The 22169-nt window shown below is 43.0% G+C and overlaps 1 protein-coding gene and 1 pseudogene across 2 annotated transcripts in view; both read left to right on the forward strand.

The window, feature by feature from the left end:
• The window catches only part of LOC308625585 (antigen WC1.1-like), a 54462-nt gene that overhangs the window by 6420 nt on the left and 25873 nt on the right, over positions 1-22169 (forward strand). The window contains exon 2 of the mRNA XM_081249965.1: positions 11158-11481. Within this exon, the coding sequence (XP_081106091.1) occupies positions 11158-11481 (324 nt within the window). The remainder of the gene's footprint in view (positions 1-11157; positions 11482-22169) is intronic.
• On the forward strand, positions 3877-4909 carry LOC308625151 (pre-B-cell leukemia transcription factor 2-like; annotated as a pseudogene). The gene is made up of 2 exons: positions 3877-4493; positions 4592-4909. The product of its transcript is annotated as a pre-B-cell leukemia transcription factor 2-like (transcript).

A 22169-nucleotide genomic window follows, 5' to 3' on the forward strand; every position in this document is an offset into this window, starting at 1 on the left:
CCCCTCCCCATATCCTCAAGTCCATTCTCAAGTAGGTCTGTGTCTTTATTCCCGTATGCTAACACATATATATGGAATTAAAAAAAAATGTCATGAAGAACCTAGGGGTCTGTTTGTTTTTTCCAAAGATTGCTTTGGCTATTTGAGGTCTTTTGTGGTTTGACACAAATTTTAGTATTTTTTTTTTTCATTACTGTCAAAAATGCCATTGGTCTTGATAGGAATTGACTTGACTCTATAGATAGCTTTGGGTAGTATGGAATTTTAACAGTATTAATTCTTCTAATTCATGGACATTGTAGAGATTTCCATTTATTTGTGTCTTTTTCACTTTCTTTCATCAGTCTTATACTTTTTTTTTTTTTTTTTTTTTTTTTGCGGTATGCGGGCCTCTCACTGTTGTGGCCTCTCCCGTTGCGGAGCACAGGCTCCGGACACGCAGGCTCAGCGGCCACGGCTCACGGGCCCAGCCGCTCCGCGGCATATGGGATCCTCCCAGACCAGGGCACGAACCCGTATCCCCTGCATCGGCAGGCGGACTCTCAACCACTGCGCCACCAGGGAGGCCCCAGTCTTATACTTTTTATAAGATCTTTCACCTCTTTGGTTAAATGTATTCTTAAGTGTTTTATTGTTTTTGATACAATTTTTAAAAATAAATTTATTTACTTATTTTTGGCTGCATTGGGTTTTTGTTGCTGCACACGAGCTTTTCTCTAGTTGTGGTGAGTGGGGGCTAGCTCTTTGTTGTGGTGCATGGGCTTCTCATTGCAGTGGCTTCTCTTGTTGCGGAGCATGGGCCCCCAGGCACACGGGCTTCAGTAGTTGTGGCTCACAGGCTCAGTAGTTGTGGCTTGTGGTCTCTAGAGAGTAGGTTCAGTAGTTGTGGCGCATGGGCTTTGTTGCTCCGCAGCATGTGGAATCTTCCCGGACTGGGGCACAGACCCGTGTCCCCTGCATCTCAACCACTGCGCCACCAGGGAAGCCCTCATTTTTCTTAATGTATGCATTTATCACTATAAATTTCCCTCTTACAACTGCTTTTGCTGCATTCCATACTGTTAGTATGTGTGTTTCCACTTTAGTTTCTCTGAAGATATTTTAAAATTTCTCTTTTGATTTCTCTGTTGATTGATTGGTTGTTCAGTAGCATGTTGTTTAAATTCCACATATTTGTGAATTTTCCAGTTTCTTTCCTGTTGTTTTCTACTTTCCTGTCATTGTGGTCCAAAACATATTTTCACTGGCAGGCGGATTCTCAACCACTGCGCCACCAGGGAAGCCCACCCAAAACATATTTTACATTATTTCTATATTCTTGAATTTGTTGATATGTTTGGTAGTTTAATATATGGTTTATTTTAGAAAATGTGTATTTTTGAGAAATGTGTGTATTTGAGAAAAATTGCTACTCTGTTGCTGTTAGTTGAAAAATTCTGTATATGTCTGTGCAATCAATTTGGTTTACAATGTTGTTCAAATCTGCTGTTTCCTTACTGGTTCCCTGTCTGGATAATGAATCCATTGATCTTAATATATTTAGGCGCTCTGATGTTGGGTACTTATATATTTATAAGTATTATATCCTCTTGATAAATTGACCCCTTAATCAATATTTAATGACCTTTTTTCTCTCTTGCTACAGCTTTTGACTTAAAGTCTACTTTGTCTAATATAATTATAGCGGTCTCTGCTCTCTTTTGGTTTCCAGTTGCCATGGAATATCTTTTTCCATCCTTCACTTTGAGCCTATGTGTGTCCTTCAAGCTGAAGTAGGGCTTCCCTGGTGGCGCAGTGGTTGAGAGTTCACCTGCTGATGCAGGAGACACGGGTTCATGCCCTGGTCTGGGAGGATCCCACATGCCGTGGAGCGGCTAGGCCCGTGAGCCATGGCCGCTGAGCCTGCACGTCCGGAGCCTGTGCTCCGCAATGGGAGAGGCCACAACAGTGAGAGGCCTGCGTACTGCAAAAAAAAAAAAAAAAAAAAATGAAGTGAGTCTCTTGTAGGCAGCTATACTTGGGTCTTGTTTTATTTATCCATGCAGTTAGTCTATGTTTTTTGATTACAGAATTCAATCCATTTACCTTTAGAATAATTATTGATAGGTAAGACTCATTAATGCCATCTTATTAATTGTTTTCTGGCTGTTTTGTACTACTCTTACTCCTTTCTTCTCTCTTGCTGTCTTTACGTATTGCATATTTTCCATTGTGGTATGCTTTGATTCCCTTTTTTTTATTTATTATGGATCTATTGTAGACTTTTGCTTTGTGGTTACCCAGAGTTTTACATAAAACATCATATATATATATATTTCTCAGTGTATTTTATGCTAATACTAATTAACTTTTATTGCATACGAAACTCTACCCTTATCCTCCTCCCCACATACATTTTATGTGTTTGATGTCACAATTTACCTATTTTTGTATTGTGGATTCATTGACAATTGTACCTATAGCTATTTTTAATACTTTTGTCCTTTTACTAGAGTAAAGTATTTAACACACCACTGTATTATAGTATTAGGGGATTCTGAATCTGGCTATATGCTTACCTTTACCTATACCTAGTGTGTGTGTTATATTTTCATATGTTTTATGTTGTAATTAGTTTCCTTTCATTTTGGCTTGGAGACATCTTATCAGAAGTTTTTGTAAAGCAGGTCTAATGGTAATGATCTCCATCAAATTTTGTTTGTTAGGGAAATTCTTTATCTCTCGGTCACTTCTGAATGACAACTTTGTTGAGTAAGGTATTCTTGGTTGGCAGTTTCATTTATTTTTTTCTTTACTTCCCTTCCTTCCTTCCTTCCTTTCTTCACTTTGAATATGTAATCAATCCTCTCCTGGTCTGCAAGGTTTCTTTTGACAAATCTGCTGATCTCCTTATGTGAGTTCTCTTATGTGACAGAATTTTTTTCTTCTCTTTGGACTTTTAAAATCCTCTGTCTTTGATTTTAGACAGTTTATTATGTGTGTCTTGGAGAAGACTTTTGGATTGAAATTTTGGGATGACTTATTAGCCCCATGAACTTGGATGTCCAAATCTTTCCACAGGTTTGGGAAATTCTCAGCCATTACTCCTTTTCTCCCTCACTTCTCCTTCTGTGACTCCATTGCATACATTGTTTCTCTTGATGGTGTCCATCATTCCCACTGGTTTTCTATGTTCCTTTTCATTCTCTTTTCTCTTTTTGCTCCTCTGATTGGATAATTTCAATTGATCTTTATTCTAACTCATTGATTCTTTCTTTTGCTTGGTCAAGTCTGTTGCTGAGCCTCTGTATTGAATTCTTCAGTTCACTCATATTATTCGGCTCCAAAATTTCTGCTTAGCTCTTCTTCTTCTTCTTTTTAAAAAAAATATTTCCTATATCTTTATTGTTCTCATCTTATTTATATTGTTTTCTTGGTATCATTAAATATCTATATATGTTCTCTTGTAGCTCTCTGAGAATCTTTGTTATATTTTTAAATTATTTTGAAATGTTCATACTGTCTCTCTCCACCGCCGGGGGGCTGGGGTCTCCTGTGTTGGGCCCAGATGGTACCCCAGGTCTCCGTTCAGGGCCACGGTGAACCCCGGGGAGAGCCGGGAGGGGGAGGAGACCAGGCAGGGGTTGGGGCGGGGAGAGCAGCAGCCCCAGCGAGTTTGGGGGAGTAGTAACCAGGTGAGGGGGGAGGGGCGGAGCAGGGAGGGGCCTCAGGGCTCCCCCCACCTGTGGACAAGTGGCTGCTGGGGCCGACCCCTCCAGGTGGGGGTTGGGGGGCCTTGGGTTGGGGGGTGGGGAGCCTGGGGGCCCTGCTGAACCTCCCAGTGGCAGAGACCCCAGTGGGGCTGGGGGTGGGGTCCCGGGAGGCTGAGGGAAGCAAGACATGAGGGACATTCTGTAGCAGATAATGACCATCACCGACCAGAGCCTGGATGATGCCCAGGCCAAGAAACATGCCCCAAACCGCCAGCGAATGAAGCCTGCCCTCTTTAGTGTCCTGTGTGAAATCAAGGAGAAAACCGGCCTCAGCACTCGAAGCTCCCAAGAGGAGGAGCCTGTGGACCCACAGCTGATGAGCTTGGACAACATGCTTCTGGCAGAGGGTGAGGCAGGGCCTGAGAAAGGGGGTGGCTCGGCGGCAGCAGCTGCCACCGCTGCAGCCGCCAGGGACGGTGTGTCCCCGACACCTCCATCGAACACTCCGATGATCGCAGCAAAGTTGCCCAGATTTGCCACATTTACCACTCGGAGCTGGACAAGTATCAGCAGGCATGTAACGAATTCACCAGCCACGTCATGAACCTGCTGAGGCAGCGGAGCCGCACGCAGCCCGTGGTACCCAAGGAGGTGGAGCACGCAGTGAGCATCGTCCACCGGAAGTTCAGCGCCATCCCGATGCAACTCAAACAGAGCACCTGCGAGGCCATCAGGATCCTGCGTTCCTGCTTCCTGGAGGCCAGATGAAAAAGCCGTAACTTCAGCAAACAGGCCACTGAGGTCCTGACTGAGTATTTCTACTCCCACCTGAGTAACCCATATCTTAGTGAGGAGGCTAAGGAGGAGCCGCCAAGAAGTACAGAATCACTGTCTCTCAGGTCTCCAACTGGTTTGGCAACAAGCGGATTCGCTATAAGAAAAATATTGGAAAGTTCCAAGAGGAGGCAAACATCTATGCCATCAAGACGGCTGTGTCAGTCACCCAGGGCGGCCACAGCCCCACCAGCTCCCTGACACCCACTTCCTCTGCAGGCTCTGGTGGCTCTTTCAATCTCTCAGGATCCAGTGACATGTTTCTGGGGATGGCGGGCTCACCGGAGATTCCTACCCTGCCTCCCAGGTGGAATCACTTGATGGGGCCGGGGGCTACGGGGATAACCTCGGGGGAGGCCAGATGTATAGCCCTCGGGAAATGAGGGCAAACGGTGGCTGGCCGGAGGCTGTGACCCCATCCTCAATGACATCCCCGACAGAGGGACCAGGGAGCGTTCATTCTGACACTTCCCACTGATCTCGCCCCTCAGGGCCACAGGGGTGGGGGGCTCACAAGGCAACTCTTGAAGAGGACGCAGGCATCCAGAGGACAAAACCCAGACACAGGGGAAGCACAGGATAGAGAAGGGCAAATGGGGTCATCCCCTCCCTGGGCAGACTCTCTCATTGCTGGGGTGGGGGGTGATGACTACATGGCAGGGAAGATGGGGTCCCTTAAGGGGAGAGTGAAGTCTGTCTCCCCTTTTTTCCTTTTTTCATTCTTTTTGTTTCTCCCCCTTTCTCTCTCACACAGAAACACACACACCCAGAATCCTATTTTTCAGATCTTTCCTCTCCTCTCCTTCTCTTTCTCTCATACACACACATACAGCTATTCTGTTTCTTTCTCTCTCTTTCTCTCTCTCTGTCTCTCTCTGGGCTCCTGCACTCGCCCCCGCCACGGCCCCCCCCCCCACTTATATGCTCTGGGATCTGCGGAGATGCCAGCCCTGCCCAACCAGAGATGTCAAAAATGGGGACATGACTTCTGGACAGAGGACATGGGCCACGCCCCCTGTCCCTCCCCAGCCCCTGCCCCTCCACAAGGCTTTATTACCTGATACCAGCTCATCTTAAACCAATAGAATTGTTCTGTGGATGAGAGTGTCTGACTCAGATATCTACCTCAGAGGGAGTTTCTGCTACTTTCGGGAATTGTTGACTGGGCTTTGGGGTTGAAACTTTTTTTTTTTAAGGAAAGAAAAATTAACCCTGGGATCCATCTGTATTTTTAAAATTTTATTTCAGGGTTTTCTGTTGTTCATGGTGGTTCTTAATTTTTAATTTATTTTGGGGAAGTAGATGTTTTTATAAATACGTTGATTTAAAAAAATTTTCTTGTTTTTCCTATATTAGGGGTGATAGCCAAAGGGGTCATGATAAGAGAAAGGGGAACAAATAGAACTGGTGTAGAGGCCTGCTTGGATCCAGTCCTGTCCATCAGGAAGTACATTTAGCAGGGCCCCACGCCTGCCCCCCAAAATCACTTAGGTGCTCTCCTTTGCTAAAGTCACTGAGGTGTTCTTTGCTTGTACAGGCAGCTTTCTGCTGTATTTGGTGTGGAGGGAGTCAGGGCTTGCTCAGCCAGCTTATCCCGCCTCTTCCCACCACCATTGGGCAGGACTAGACTCAATAATTTTGAACAAATGTCACCTTCCCCTGGGAGTGACATGTCTACAATCTTTTTTTTAAACTACCATTTGCAGATTGGAGGGGGAGGAATGGGGAGGGGGTTATTGCCAAATATGTTAAACATGGGTTGGGATGTCTGTGTATGTATCTCCCTCAATCTCCCCAGAAATGATGTATCTGTTAATTTCTCAGTCCAAAATCAAGAAGGTAGGGAGAGAAAGGAGGGAGGCTGCAAAGGGCCAGGTATGAGGGAAGGTAAAATCACCACTGTCCCATCCTCGGCCCTGAATCCTACTGTTTGAACCCCTCAAATATCCTCAGGATTTTACAAGACTGTAATAGTGGGGAACTTCTCCCATCAAAGATCCAGGCAGGACTGGGGAGCAGGTTGGGAGTGTGATGGGTGGGGGTGGGAAGCATGTGCTGGGAGCAGTTCTCTCCTCACTTGTACACTTGTAGTTTCACAGAAAAAAAAAAAAAAGCAGTTTTAAATAAAGAAATTTCTTCCCCCACCCCTGCAAAAAAAGAGGAACAATAGAAATGTGCACACATGTTCAAAACAGCACTGTTTTTCTTTTAATATTTATTTATTTATTTATTCATTTGTTTGGTTGTGTCAAGTCTTTGTTACCATACGTGGGATCTTCCTTGCGGCACTCGGGCTCCTCTAGTTGCAGTGTGCAGGCTTCTCTCTAGTTGTGGCAGGCTGACTCCAGAGTGTTCCGGCTCAGTAGTTGCAGCCCGCGGGCTTAGTTGTCCTGCAGCATGGGGGATCTTAGTTCCCTGACCAGGGATCGAACACACATCCCCTGCATTGAAAGGCGGATTCTTAACCACTGGACCACCAGGGAAGTCCCTGGGAATCTTCAGAAGAGTTATTTTGAATTCTTTGTCAGGCAATTCCTGGACCTCCATTTCTTTGGGGCCAGTTACAGGTGATTTGCTGTATTCCTTTGGTTGAATTTTGTTTCCCTGATTCTTTTTGATATCTTACTCTCTAGTAGATGTCTGCACGTTTAAAGGAGCAGTCACCTCTTCCAGACTCTATGTACTGACTTCAGTAGGGAAAGCCTTTCGCCTCTGGGTAGGGGCACACTGGATTGTACTGCAGGGTGCCAAGTGCAGAGGCATATGGTGGCACTGGGTCTGGGAGGGCATGATGTCTGTTTGGCTCAGGCTGCTGACGTCCACAGCATTGACAACTTTGTGGTCTTTGGCAAGGATTGCAGGGGGTCTGCAGTCACTGGAATGGCTGTTGTTGTCCTCAGCAGTGCCTCTAGTTCCAGTGGCTAGGGACCATAACCGTGAAGCAGGACTTTCATATCATGCTCCCCAAAGGCTAGGGACACTGGTTACTCAGCCTGCTCTCACTATCCTGGTGAGAGGAGCTCTCTTGGCACCCTTGGCATTGAGCAATGCTGGCTTGGAGGATGGAATGATGCCACCACATGACAGTGTCTTGGTGTGATCAAACTTCTTAGAGGACTCCAGATCTTTCCAGAGCTGTTTTTATTCCTGAAAGCTGTCTAATTTTTGGTCTTTGTTGGGGGGATGGCGGCTGCTGTCTCCTACATCAACATTTTGGTGATATCATGTTTGAGGACATTATTCTTTGAGAGAATGGTTTTGAGTATAGAGTTTTAGATTGGCAATTTTTTTCCCTTTTGGCACATCTAAGGGCTTCAGTCTACTCTATACTGGCATCTCTGTTTGTTCTTGGGGACTTAGATGTTGGTATAGATGTTTCTCATTTTTATACACCTGGTCTATATCTTGATATTTTTCTTTTTGTCAGTTTCTGCTGTTTCTTACCATTTTAGGAAGAATAAGCGAAATTATGTTGTAGTACCAAATAACCAAAAGTTTTTCTTACATGACATGTTCTATTCACTTTGGCAGGATTTCTGCTATCATAATTATTCAACTACTCAGGTTGTTGAATGCCCTACCATCTTATTACGCTACCACTTCAACACAAGGCTGCAGTATTTGCTGTGGCAGAAAAATATATTGCCCCCTCTCTCTTTTTTAAAAAATATATTGTCTCCTAAATGCTTCTATGTGGAAGTGACATCATTTGTTCTCACACTTCATTGGATGAGCCAGATCACATGGTTATGCTTCACTTCAAACAGGCAAACAAAGAAGTATTAATATTTCCATGTGCTCAGAAAAAGAGAATTTTAAATGTCATTGAACACTAGTAATGTTTCCATCTATGATGTTTCTACAAATGGATTCCTTTTTATATGTCTTGACTGAGTTCTGTTGGGCTTATTCACTGTAAGGATTGGTATCTTTCATCAGTTCTGGAAAATTCTCACTCAGTATTTTTCAAATATTGCCTCTGCTCAGTACTCTCTCTTTCTGTATTTCTCTGTGTCTGTCTCCCTCTCTTCTTTCCCTTGTTTCATTTTAACTTAATTAAAACCTCACAGTTCCATTTTGTATCTCTGATTTTCTCTTCTGTAATTTTCATCATTTTGTTTCTCTGTGCAGTATTCCAGGTAATTTATTCTAATTATTATTCACCTCACTAATTCACTCTTTACCTGAATTTGATATTATGTAAAAATTTAAATTTCAACAAATATATTTTTCATTCATAGAAGTTAGCTTTAAAATTTTTTGCTATGCATTTAAAAAATTCCTTGCACTTTCTTTAAGAGTGTATTTTTATTTCTTCAAATATAGTACATATGGTAGTTCTATAGCCTGATATCTGATATATCTAATATGAGAAGCCTCTGTGTCTGCTTCAGTAGTTTCTCTTGGTTCTTGTTAATGGAACTTTGTTTCTTTGTGTGTTTGCTTTTTTTTTTTTTTTGAAAACATGCTGGTCACTGTATTTATAAAAATTATTAATAGAGGTAATTTGAACAAGGTACTTTGCTCTAGAAAGGGTTTTATTTTTATTTTTTCATAATTTCCTGCTATTATCAGTAGTGGATCTCCTTAATACAAGTGCAAAAAATGGATACTATCTGGACAGTCTGTACATTTAAACTCTGAATCTAGTTTTATGCAATAGCGTGTCTATTTCAAGTGGTGTCCTGGCTTATTGTGGAGAATGCCTTCTTTTGGATGTCTCATCTGGGTGTGGGTTTGGGATTTGATTTATGGCTCTTCACCATCAAAGGGCAGAAACTCCTCCCCAACCCCAAATAGGCTAATGCCCTCAAGGCAAAAGCACATTCCATGCTCTTGTATCTTAGTGAATTTCCATTTTCCCTTCAGATTTGGCCTTATTTTTTCTTCCTATCTTATCAGGTCTTTAATGCTTTTAAGACAATTTTTAGTAAATTTATTCCACTTTATTTTCAGCAGATGAGATAGCCTCAATAACCAAGCCTACCATCACTGAGATAATCTCTTGGAACTTTTCACAGTACTGAAATCATGTACTTATTTGTTTTGTGTCATCAACTAGGTAAAAGGTACATGAAGGCCTGCTTTCTGCATTTACAGCACTAAGTACAGGACCTGTCTCAAAATAGATAATTTTAGTATTAATAAAAGTAGCTTCCTGTGTGCTTTTAGGATCCCATTTCAATCCTAAAAAGGTCGATGTCAAACTTCTAAAAAAAACCCAAATAAACTTCACAGGATGTCTCACTTCTACTACCTCCTTTGCCTCCTTCCCATTTATCTTTATTTCCTTCCTATAATGAACCCAGGTCTATGGACTGAACTGTGTCCCTCCAAAATTCATATATTAAAGCCTTCACCCCCAGTGTGACTGCATTTGGAGATAGGGTCTTTAGGAGGTAATTAAGGTTAAATAAGGTCACAAGTGTGGAGCCCTAATCCAGTAGGTAGCATTATAAGAAAAGGAAGAGAGGGAGATCTCTCTCTCTTTCTCTCCCTGGGCACGTGCACTAAGGAAAGGCCATGTGAATACCAGGGAGACAGCACTGGCTTGCAGGCCAGGAGAAGAGGTCTCAGAACGAGACCTGCCTTGCTAGCATTGGGATCATCCTGCTGTTTTCTGACGCTGGAGGGAAGCCCTACGTTAGTTATATGTTACTGTGCTACAAATTACTGCCAAACACGGCAGCTTAAAACAACAAACAAACATCTAGCATGACATAATTTCTGTGGGCTAGGAATTGGCATGGTTTACCTGACTCATGATGTCTCACAATATGCAGTCGTCTGAAGCTTCACCCAGGGGTGGGTATCCTTCACACTTACTCACCTGGATGTTGGCAGCATTCAGGCCTTGGTGGACTGTTTAACTGAGAGCCCCAGTCCCTTGCTGGCGGTTGGCTAGAGGCCTTCCTCAGTTCCTTGTCATGAGGCTCTCTCCATAAACAGCTCACAACCTGGTAGCTGGCTTCATCAGAGCAAGAGAGAGAGCAAGAGAGGTCACATGGGAGAAACCAGGGTCGTCTTGAAACCTAATCTCTTAAGTGACATCTCATCACTTTTGCCAAATTCCAGTTGTTAGGTGCGTGTTACTAGATACATTCAAGTGTGGGGATTATACAAGGACATGAATACCAGGTGGCCGGATAATCGGGACATTTGAGTATCTGCTTACCATGGTCCTCTGTTCCTGAGCTAGACGAGAGTGCTCCCTATGGGACAGAGAAGGAGAGGGAAGATTCCTCCCTGGCATCGTGGGCCATGAGCTGTAACTGAGATGGGGAAGCTGAGCCCCTTAGTAGCTTTGGGCACATCTACCCCTTAGTAGCTTTGGACAGCATCCAGAGTTCTCTGAAGGCCTGTCCTTGGTGGTGTCCATGAAAGTGGGTTCTACAGGCTTGTGAGAAATAGTTGGGTACATCCCTCCCCAGCTGCACATTCAGTGATACCACATTGATAGCTGAGAGTTGGCCACAATGGGAATATTTACACCTCAGAAATGAACAAATGCTATACACAGGGAACTTTTCCCCTCAGAGAGCTCATTTTTTAATACTTACCAGCACACCACCACATGGTCTCCTAAAATCTCTCCTGTGTCCCGTGTCCTGTGTCTCTGTCTCTCCTGCAGCTCTGGAGCTGAGGCTGAAGGATGGAGGCCACCGCTGTGAGGGGAGAGTGGAAGTGAAGCATCAAGGAGTATGGGGCATGGTGTATGTGAAGTACTGGTTCGTGGACGATGCAGATGTGGTGTGCCGAGAGCTGGGATGTGGAGCTGCTGTTGATGCTCCCAGAGGGGCTTATTTTGGACCAAGACTTAGCCCCGTTTGGCGTGTCTATTATAAGTGCAAGGAAACAGCATCAAGTTTCAACATCAAAGACTGTTTTTATTCTAATTTTGAAAACTATAATCATACCTACTCTCATGAACAAAGTATTGGAGTAGTCTGCTCAGGTAAGGCCTGTCTGGTCTGGGAGGGGATCCCCAGCAGGAAAAGCTTCAGTCTCATTCCCAGAATAACTATGGGAATACCAGATCACAGAATTTAGAGCATCCTTGGGGGAAGACTCCAGCCACACAGTGATTCCTAGAGCATTAGTTGCTCAAGGGGGTGTAAGGGCTTGCTTGGCCCTGGATATTAAAGTCTCCAGACCTGTGTACAATCAGACCCTTCAGATCTCTGTGGTGTTTCATAAGAGTCAGGGAAGTGAGGTCAAATATTACAAGAGGTACAACTGCTGGGTTGTACTTTTATGAATTAGCTTCATCATGGCAGTTACTTTTTATTCTTTCATGGGATGTTCAGTCAGGTTCGGCCACAAGAGAGGACATAAGAGATGGACAGGCAAACATAGTTTATTATACTCAGAGGTCCTAGAGAGACAGGGCCACCACATACCATAAGGAGGCCACATCGGGGAGGCACCAAGGGAGCAAGCTCAACGAAACATGGGGAGCCATAAGAGGGAGTGAAGACTCATGGACAAGTGACAATATTAGGGGTAAGAGTGGAGTTACACAAGGAAAAGGCATGAGGGGATTTCATTGATGCATTTGAATGTCACTAGGTCACAGTCAGGGGAGGGCAAGAAGGGGAATTTGTGGCTGGGTTTAGTCATCACAGGTGCACGTGGACACCTGATGGGGTGCTCACATCCTGTTTGTGGGGATATTCACGCAGCAGGGAAACATGACGTTTTAACATTTACAACACAGTAAGTGGAGCAAAACAAGTACAAAGGCCAATGAGGCTAAGAGAACCTGAAGTGACTCATAAGAAGTGCTCAGTACTGCCTAAGTGTATTCGACCTGTGTCAAGGTGGATGCAGTAAAGACAGCAGTGAAACTAGAGTGTGAGTGGGTGGTCACAGGATCTGCCAGAGATGTTTCCAGTTGTTCTCACAATGGTGGATGAAATGCCCAGGACATTAATCCCATCAGAACAGCTGGATTGGAGGCAGATTCAGATATCACAGTGAGTTCCTAACGTAGGTGTTTGAGTCTTAGAAAATGGTCAACCATCTGATGGTGGGACAGGGGAAGCCCTGTGAACACCTGCTGTAGGTTTCTGGCAACCCAAAGCCAATCAGCTCTTTTGGGGAAGATGACAGGAAAAGTGATTTTTCCAATCTTACCCTCAGCAGATCTTTGATGATACTAGTTGAGGCCCCTAAGAAAATAATTATTTTCAATTTTAAGCTACTTTATTGAGGTACAATTGACATGCAAAAAGCTGAACTTTTTTTTTTTTTGCAGCAAAGTGAGGGTTTATTTGCATGGTGCCAAGCAAGGGAGTGGGAGACAAGTCTCAGATCCACTCCATCTTGGGCTTTGAGTTAGGGATGTTTCAAAGGGAAAGAACAAAGAAACTGGGGTGAATCATCCTCTTGTGACATTTCTGTGACTTTTCTTAATTGTGGTTTTGGGAGTCAGGAGGCCTCCAGTTTATGATTCTCTGGCCAGACAGTTCCATGGCTTAGGGGTCTGTGAGCTCACCTTGTCCCAGAGAAGCAACTTGAGTTTGTATGTTAATGATGAAATCGGCAACAGCAACTTTAGTGCATTATGTTAGGGACAACAGCAATCTTAGTTGTCTGACTCTGGTTGATCAGTGTTCAGTTAGCACAGGGTTGAGGTCAGAGGGGATAAGAAAGGGAATAAAGTGTTGGATAGAAAAATTAATCATAAACTCAGTAAGGGAACTCAATTTTAGGGGGACTTGGTTTCGGTTATGAGTGTCTACCAGCAAAAAGAGACCAGGAGCACAAAAGTTGAGCAAAACCCGTCTGATTTGGTGACGAGGAGCCACTGGGGACATTTGAGAAGATAGTTTCAGTGGAGTGGTGTGGACTGGAATGAAGTGCCTGCGATTAGGGAGGGACTCATTGGTGAGGAAATGGAAGAGGGGAAGACAGACAACCTTTTAAAAAATGTTGGCAGGGGCTTCCCTGGTGGCGCAGTGGTTGAGAGTCCGCCTGCCGATGCAGGGGACACGGGTTCGTGCCCCGGTCCGGGAAGATCCCACATGCCGCGGAGTGGCTAGGCTCGTGAGCCATGGCAGCTGAGCCTGCGTGTCCGGAGCCTGTGCTCCGCAACGGGAGAGGCCACAACAGTGAGAGGCCCGCGTACTGCAAAAAAAAAAAAAAAAAAAAAAAAAGAACTCCAGGATTAAAGTCAGAGTTACTTACCCTGATGGAACAAACTCCGGAGCTCCGCACTGCTCTGGCCCTCGGATGCTTTGGATTCTATGATATTTGTGATATTTATCACCTTTTTAAAAATGTGCAATTTGTTATGATTTCTCTTATCATTCTAAAGAAATGCTCACTTTTGTACATAATTTTATATTTGTCATTTTGTATATTACGTTATATAAGTTTCTGGTTGCCCAAACTTGGATCTTCTCCAGCAAGGATCCATGTTCATGTAACAGATTCATCAATAAGAGAATTTCTTCTCTCCCATCTTCTTGGGTCCAAGAACAGTTTTGGTAGAGATGAACTCTTCCAGTGAACATGCTAGCGTGGTGGTCATGACTGAGCAGATGCAGCAGTTAACTTATCCTGATTCTGTTATTTTTTAAGTTGGAGTATAGTTGCCTTACAATGTTGTGTTAGTTTCTGCTGTACAGCAAAGTGAATCAGCTATATGTATACATTTATCCCCTCCTTTTTGGATTTCCTTCCCATTTAGGTCACCACAGAGCACTGAGTAGAATTCCCTGTGCTATACAGCAGGTTCTCATTAGTTATCTGTTTTATACACAGTACTGCATATATGCCAATCCCAATCTCCCAGTTCACCGCCCCCTCCTACCGCCTTTCTCCCCGTGGTGTCCATGCGTTTGTTGTCTACATCTGTGTCTCTATTTCTGCTTTGTGAATAAGTTCATCTGAACCATTTTTCTAGATTCCACATATATGCATTAAAATATGATATTTGTTTTTCTCTTTCTGACTTATTTCACTCTGTATGACAGTCTCTAGGTCCGTCCATGTCTCTGCAACTGGCACAATTTCGTTCCTTCTTTTTTTTTTTTTTTTTTTTTTTTTTGGCGGTATGCGGGCCTCTCACTGTTGTGCCCTCTCCCGTTGCGGAGCACAGGCTCCGGACGCGCAGGCCCAGCGGCCATGGCTCACGGGCCCAGCCGCTCCGCGGCATATGGGATCCTCCCAGACCGGGGCACGAACCCGTATCCCCTGCATCGGCAGGCGGACTCTCAACCACCGCGCCACCAGGGAGGCCCTTTTTTTTTTTTTTCGTTCCTTCTTAAGGTTGAGCAATATTCCATTGTATATATGTGCCACATCTTCTTTTTCTGTTCATCTGTTGATGGACACTTAGGTTGCTTCCATGTCCTGGCTATTGTAAATAGTGCTGCAATGAACACTGGGGTGCATGTATCTTTTCGAATTATGGTTTTCTCCAGGTATATGCCCAGGAGTGTGATTTCTGGGTCATATGGTAATTCTATTTTTAGTTTTTTAAGGAACCTCCATACTGTTCTCCATAGTGGCTGTATCAATTTACATTCCCACCAACAGTGTAAAAGGGTTCCCTTTTCTCCACAACCTCTCCAGCATTTCTTTTTTTTTTTTTTAAAGTGAGTGAGTTTTTTTTTTTAATTAATTAATTAATTAATTTTTGGCTGTGTTGGGTCCTCGTTTCTGTGCGAGGGCCTTCTCCAGTTGTGGCCAGCGGGGGCCACTCCTCATCGTGGTGTGCGGGCCTCTCACTGCCGCGGCCTCTCCCGTTGCAGAGCACAGGCTCCGGACGTGCAGGCTCAGTGGCCATGGCTCACGGGCCTAGCGCTCCGCGGCATGTGGGATCTTCACGGACCGGGGCACGAACCCGTGTCCCCTGCATCAACAGGCGGACTCTCAACGACTGCGCCACCAGGGAAGCCCATCCAGCATTTCTTGTTTGGAGATTTTTTTGATGATGGCCACGCTGACCAGTGTGAGGTGATACCTCATTGTATTTCTTTTTTAAATAAATGTATTTATTTGTTTTTGGCTGCATTGCGTCTTCGTTGCTGCATACGGGCTTTCTCTAGTTGTGTTGAGCTGGGGCTACTCCTCATTGTGGTGACTTCTCTTGTTGTGGAGTGCGGGCTCTAGGTGCATGGTCTCTAGAGCGCAGGCTCAGCAGTTGTGGCGTACGGGCTTAGTTGCTCCACGGCATGTGGGATCTTCCCGGACCAGGGCTCGAACACGTGCCCCCTGCATTGGCAGGCGGATTCTTTTTTTTTTTTTTTTTTTTTTTTTTTTTTGCGGTATGTGGGCCTCTCACTGTTGTGGCCTCTCCCATTGCGGAGCACAGGCTCCGGACGCGCAGGCTCAACGGCCATGGCTCACGGGCCCAGCTGCTCCGCAGCATGTGGGATCTTCCCGGACTGGGGCACGAACCTGTGTCCCCTGCATTGGCAGGCGGACTCTCAACAACTGCGCCACCAGGGAAGCCCTCTTTTTTTTTTTTAAACATCTTTATTGGAGTATAATTGTTTTACAATGGTGTGTTAGTTTCTGCTTTATAACAAAATGAATCAGCTATATATATACATATATCCCCATATTTCCTCCCTCTTGCATCTCGCTCCCACCCTCCCTATCCCACCCTTCTAGGTGGTCACAAAGCACCAAGCTGATCTCCCTGTGCTATGTGGCTGCTTCCCACTAGCTATTTATTTTACGTTTGGTAGTGTATATATGTCCATGCCACTCTCTCACTTCATCCCAGGTTACCCTTCCCCCTCCCCGTGTCCTCAAGTCCATTCTCTACGTCTGCATCTTTATTCCTGTCCTGCCCCTAGGTTCTTCAGAACCTTTTTTTTTTTTTTTAGATTCCATATATATGTGTTAGCATACGGTATTTGTTCTTCTCTTTCTGACTTACTTCACTCTGTATGACAGACTCTAGGTCCATCCACCTCACTACAAATAACTCAATTTCATTTCTTTTTATGGCTAATATTCCATTGTATATATGTGCCACATCTTCTTTATCCATTCATCTGTCGATGGTCACTTGGGTTGCTTCCATGTCCTGGCTATTGTAAATAGAGCTGGCAGGTGGATTCTTAACCACTGCACCACCAGGGAAATCCCCTCATTGTAGTTTTGATTTGCATTTCTCTAATAATTAGTGATGTTGAGCAGCTTTTCATGTGCTTCCTGGCCTTCTCTATGTCTTCTTTGGAGAAATGCCTGTTTAGGTCTTCCACCCATTTTTTTTTTTTTTTTTTTTTTTTTTTTTTTTTTTTTGTTACGTGGGCCTCTCACTGTTGTGGCCTCTCCCCTTGCGGAGCACAGGCTCCGGACGCACAGGCTCAGCGGCCATGGCTCACGGGCCCAGCCGCTCCGCGGCATGTGGGATCTTCCCAGACCGGGGCACGAACCCGTGTCCCCTGCATCGGCAGGCGGACTCTCAACCACTGCGCCACCAGGGAAGCCCCCTTCCACCCATTTTTTGATTGGGTTTGTTTTTTTTTTTTTTGATACTGAGCTGCATGAGCTGTTTATATATTTTGGAGATTAATCCTTTGTCTGTTGATTCATTTGCAAACATTTTCTCCCATCCTGAGGGTTGTCTTTTCATCTTGTTTGTGGTTTCCTGTGTTGTGCAAAAACTTTTCAGTTTCATTAGGTCCCATTTGTTTATTTTTATTTTCATTACTTTAGGGGTGGATCAAAAAAGATCTTGCTGTGATTTGTGTCAAAGAATGTTCTTCCTATGTTTTCCTCTAAGAGTTTTATAGTGTCCAGTCTTACATTTAGGTCTCTAATCCAATTTGAGTTTATGTTTGCGTATGGTGTTAGGGAGTGTTCTAATTGCATTCTTTAACATGTAGATGTCCAGTTTTCCCAGCACCACTTATTGAAGAGGCTGTCTTTTCTCCATTGTATATCCTTGCCTCCTTTGTCATAGATTAGTTGACCATAGTTGCCTGGTTTTATCTCTGGGCTTTCTATCCTGTTCCATTGATCTGTATTTCTGTTTTTGTGCCAGTACCATACTGTCTTGATTACTGTAGCTTTGTAGTATATTCTGAAGTCAGGGAGCCTGATTCCTCCAGCTCCGTTTTTTTTCCCCTCAAGACCACTTTGGCTATTCGGGGCCTTTTGTGTCTCCATACAAATTTTAAGATTTTTTATTCTAGTTCTGTAAAAAATGCCATTGGTAATTTGATAGGGATTGCATTGAATCTGTAGATTGCTTTGGGTAGTATAGTCATTTCCACAATATTGATTCTTCCAATCCAAGAACATGGTATATCTCTCCATCTGTTTGTATCATACTTGATTTCTTTCATCAGGGTCTTATAGTTTTCTGCATACAGGTCTTTCATCTCCCTAGGTAGGTTTATTCCTAGGTATTTTATTCTTTTTGTTGCAATGGTAAAAGGAAGTGTTTCCTTAGTTTCTCTTTCAGATTTTTCATCATTAGTGTATAGGAATGCAAGAGATTTCTGTGCATTAATTTTGTACCCTGCAACTTTACCAAATTCATTGATTAGCTCTAGTAGTTTTCTGGTAACATCTTTAGGATTCTGTACGTATAGTATCATGTCATCTGCAAACAGTGACAGTTTTACTTCTTCTTTTCCAATTTGTATTCCATTTATTTCTTTTTCTTCTCTGAGTGCTGTGGCTAAGACTCCCAAAACTATGTTGAATAATAGTGGTGAGAGTGGACATCCTTCTCTTCTTCCTGATCTTAGAGGAAATGCTTTCAGTTTTTCAACATTGAGAATGATATTTGCTGTGGGTTTGTCATATATGGCCTTTATTATGTTGAGGTAGGTTCCCTCTATGCTTATTTTCTGGAGAGTTTTTGTCATAAATGGGTGTTGAATTTTGTCAAAAGCTTTTTCTGGATCTATTGAGATTATCATATGGTTTTTCTCCTTCAATTTGTTAATATGGTGTATCACATTGATTGATTTGCATATATTGAAGAATCCTTGCATCCCTGGAATAAATCCCCCTTGATCATGGTGTATGATCCTTTTAATGTGTTGTTGGATTCTGTTTGCTAGTATTTTGTTGAGGATTTTTGCATCCATATTCATCAGTGATATTGGTCTGTAATTTTCTTTTTTTGTAGTATCTTTGATTTTGGTAACAGTGTGATGGTGACCTCATAGAATGAGCTTGGGAGTGTTCCTTCCTCTGCATTTTTTTGGAAGAGTTTGAGAAGGATGGGTGTTAGGTCTTCTCTAAATGTTTGATGGAATTCACCTGTAAAGCCATCTGGTCCTGGATTTTTGTTTGTTGGAAGATTTTTTTTTTTTTTTTTTTTGCGCTACGTGGGCCTCTCTGTTGTGGCCTCTCCCGTTGCGGAGCACAGGTCCAGACGCTCAGGCTCAGTGGCCATGGCTCACTGGCCCAGCCACTCCGCGGCATGCGGGATCCTCCCAGACTGGGACAGAAACCCACGTCCCCTGCTTCAGCAGGTGGACTCTCAACCCACTGCGCCACCAGGGAAGCCCCCTGTTGGAAGATTTTTAATCACAGTTTCAATTTCATTACTTGTGATTGGTCTGTTCATATTTTCTATTTCTTCCTGGTTGTCCATTTTATTGGCATAGAGTTGCTTGTAGTAGTATCTTAGGATGCTTTGTATTTCTGCGGTGTCTGTTGTAACTTCTCCTTTTTCATTTCTAATTTTATTGGCTTGAGTCCTCTCCCACTGTTTTTTGATGAGTCTGGCTAATGGTTTATCAATTTTGTTTACCTTCTCAAAGAACCAGCTTTTAGTTTTATTCAACTTTGCCAGTGTTTTCTTTGTTTCTATTTCACTTATTTCTGCTCTGATCTTTATGATTTCTTTCCTTCTATTAACTTTGGGTTTTGTTTGTTCTTCTTTCTCTAGTTCCTTTAGGTGTAAGGAAAGGAGTTTCTGCTGAAAGATCAGCTGTTAACCTTATGGTCCCACCTCAGAGGCTCAGGCCTGACACCATGCCAGAGCACCAAGACCCTTTCAGCCACATGGCTAATGCTTTCATTGATTTTTGCTGAACTCTTGCATCACCAGCTAATCTATGCCTGTTATTCCGTCATGATTTAGCAGTATCAGACTCAGTTTTGACATAATTGACTCTTGAGGCCACCATGAGAGACCGAAGTCTTCTACTATTGTATTGCTTCTATTTCTCCCTTAAGCTCTGTCACTTGCTCTGTATATTTAGGTGCTTTACTGTTGGGTGTATATGTATATATATATATATATGTATATGTAATTATATGTATTATATCTTCTTGTTGAACTATTTTATCATTATGTCTCTTGTGACAGTTTTTGACTTAAAGTCTGTTTTGCTTGACTTTCCTCTCTTTTGTTTACTATTTGCATGGGATCTCTTTCTGCACCTCTTCACTCTCAGCCTATGTGTGTCATGAAATCTAAAGTGTATAGTTGGGTCTTGTTTTTTAATCCATTAAGGCACTCAATGTTTTTTGATTGGAAAGTTTAGTACATTTACATTTAAAATCATTATTGAAAGGTCAGGACTTACTGTTGCCCATTATGTTAATTGTTTTCTGTCATTTTGTAGTTCTCTTGTTCTTCTCTTCTGTTGCTGTCTTTGTGAAGTGACTCTTTTCTCCTATCTTGTGTCTGTACTATACTTTAATTGTGGTTACCTGGGAACTTGCATCAAACATTTGATAGTTATAGCAGTCTATAACTGAAGTTAAGTACAATTAAGGTAACAACTTTAATAGCACACAGAAACTCTACATTTTACTATTCCCCCACACTTTATGTAATTGCTGTCAGATTTTATTTCTTTACATATTGTATTTCCATCAGCAAATTGTTGTGGTTATAGTTATACTATGTTTGACTTTTGATTTGTAAACTAAAGTTAAAAGCAAGTTATGTGCCATGATTACAGTATTTCAATATTCTGTATTTCTCTTCATATTTATCTTTACCAATGAAAGGCAAGTCTAGTTGTGGTGAAACCCCTAAGTTATTGTTTGTTTGTTTGTTTGTTTTTAATTTTTTAAAATCTCTCCTTCATTCTTAAAGGACAGTTTGCCAGGTAAAATGTTGATAATTGGCAGGTTTTTTTCTCTAAATACTTTGGATATGTTATCCTGCTCTCTTCTGGCTTGCAAGGTTTCTGCTGAGAAATCTGCTATTAGTCTTATAAGGGCTCCCTTGTATGTGACAAGTCACTTTTCTCTTGATGCTTTCAAAATTATCTTTGTCTTTGAATTTTGCTAATTTAATTATAGTGTGTCTTGGCGTAGACCTCTTTGGATTCTACCTATTTATGAACTTTTGGGCTTCATGAACCAAGATGTCTTTTTGTCTCCCTAGATTTGGGAAGTCCTCAGTCATTATTTCTTTAAATAATCTTTCTGCCCTTTTCTCTTTGTCTTTTCCTACTGGGACTTTCATAATGCATATATAATTTTGCTGTATGGTTTCCCATATATCATGTATGTATAATTTACTCTTTTTTCTTTTTGTTCCTGTAATCATATAATTTGAAATAATCTGTCTTTAAGTTTGCTGATTCTTTGTTTTGCATCATACAGTTTGCTTGGAGTGCACTATTGAATTTTTCAGTTCAGTTGTTGTATACTTGAGTTCCAGAATTTTGTCTGGTCTCTTTTTGTGTTTTCTATTTTTAAATTAAACTTCTCATTTTGTTCATGTACTATGTTCCTGATGGTGTTTAGTTGTCTGTTTGTGTTCAGTTGTCTGTTTGTATTCTCTTGCAGTCACTGAGTTCAAAACAATTTTCTCGAATTTTTTGTCAAGGAGTTCATAAATCTTCACTTCTTCAGGGTAGGTTACTGGAGATTTACTGGTTTCCTTAAGTGGTATCATATTTTCCAGATTCTTCATGATATGTGTAAGCTTGCATTGGTGAATATGCACTTGAAGGAGAAGACACTGCTTCCAGACTTTACAGACTGTTTTTGACAAATAAAGATCTTTTCTGCCAGGTCCCTGAGCAGGTAGGACAGCTCTGGTCTAGCAAAGCTGGATTCAGGTTATGTGGCTGCTGCTGGGTGGTTTTTGTGTCTGGTCAGTGGGCCTGTTGGCAGGGGCATGGATGGGTGTGGCTTCCTCTGGGTGCCTAGGTGGGCAGGATTGCCTCCCTACTGTGGTAGAGTGGGGCTGAGCCTAGGTCACAGGGCTGCATTAGACTCTGTACTCACTCTCATGTCCACAGTTGGCAATCCTGTTACCAGGGATGCCAAATGGTGTGGCTCCTTCTGTACCTCTGGGAAGGCAGGACTTCCTCTAGGACCATGGTGGTGCAGGGTTGGAGCCACATCGTGAAGCAGCTTCGGGGTTCACATTTGTGTCTGAATAACAACATGGCAGGCATGTTGCTGAGGGCACACTGTTTCTGTGGGAGAATGAGGGTTGGAGAACCTCCTTTTCTGTCATCTCATTGACATCGGATATGAATACAGAATTAGCACAATGGTAGAATTAAAATCAATTCATATCACCCCTGAGCATTTTCTATGACTCATGTCTCAGAAGAAAAACCTCTTCTAGGAACTGTTTGGCAACCTCTGTCTTGTACACTTCCACTCAGAACTCACTCTGGTTCATTGACAAATCCTGAGTTTTCAAGAGAAATGTCTAGGACCATCCCTTCTCCCTCCTGT

This window comes from Mesoplodon bidens (genome assembly GCF_964165515.1).
Source record: "Mesoplodon bidens genome assembly, chromosome: 11".
NCBI lineage: Eukaryota > Metazoa > Chordata > Mammalia > Artiodactyla > Ziphiidae > Mesoplodon > Mesoplodon bidens.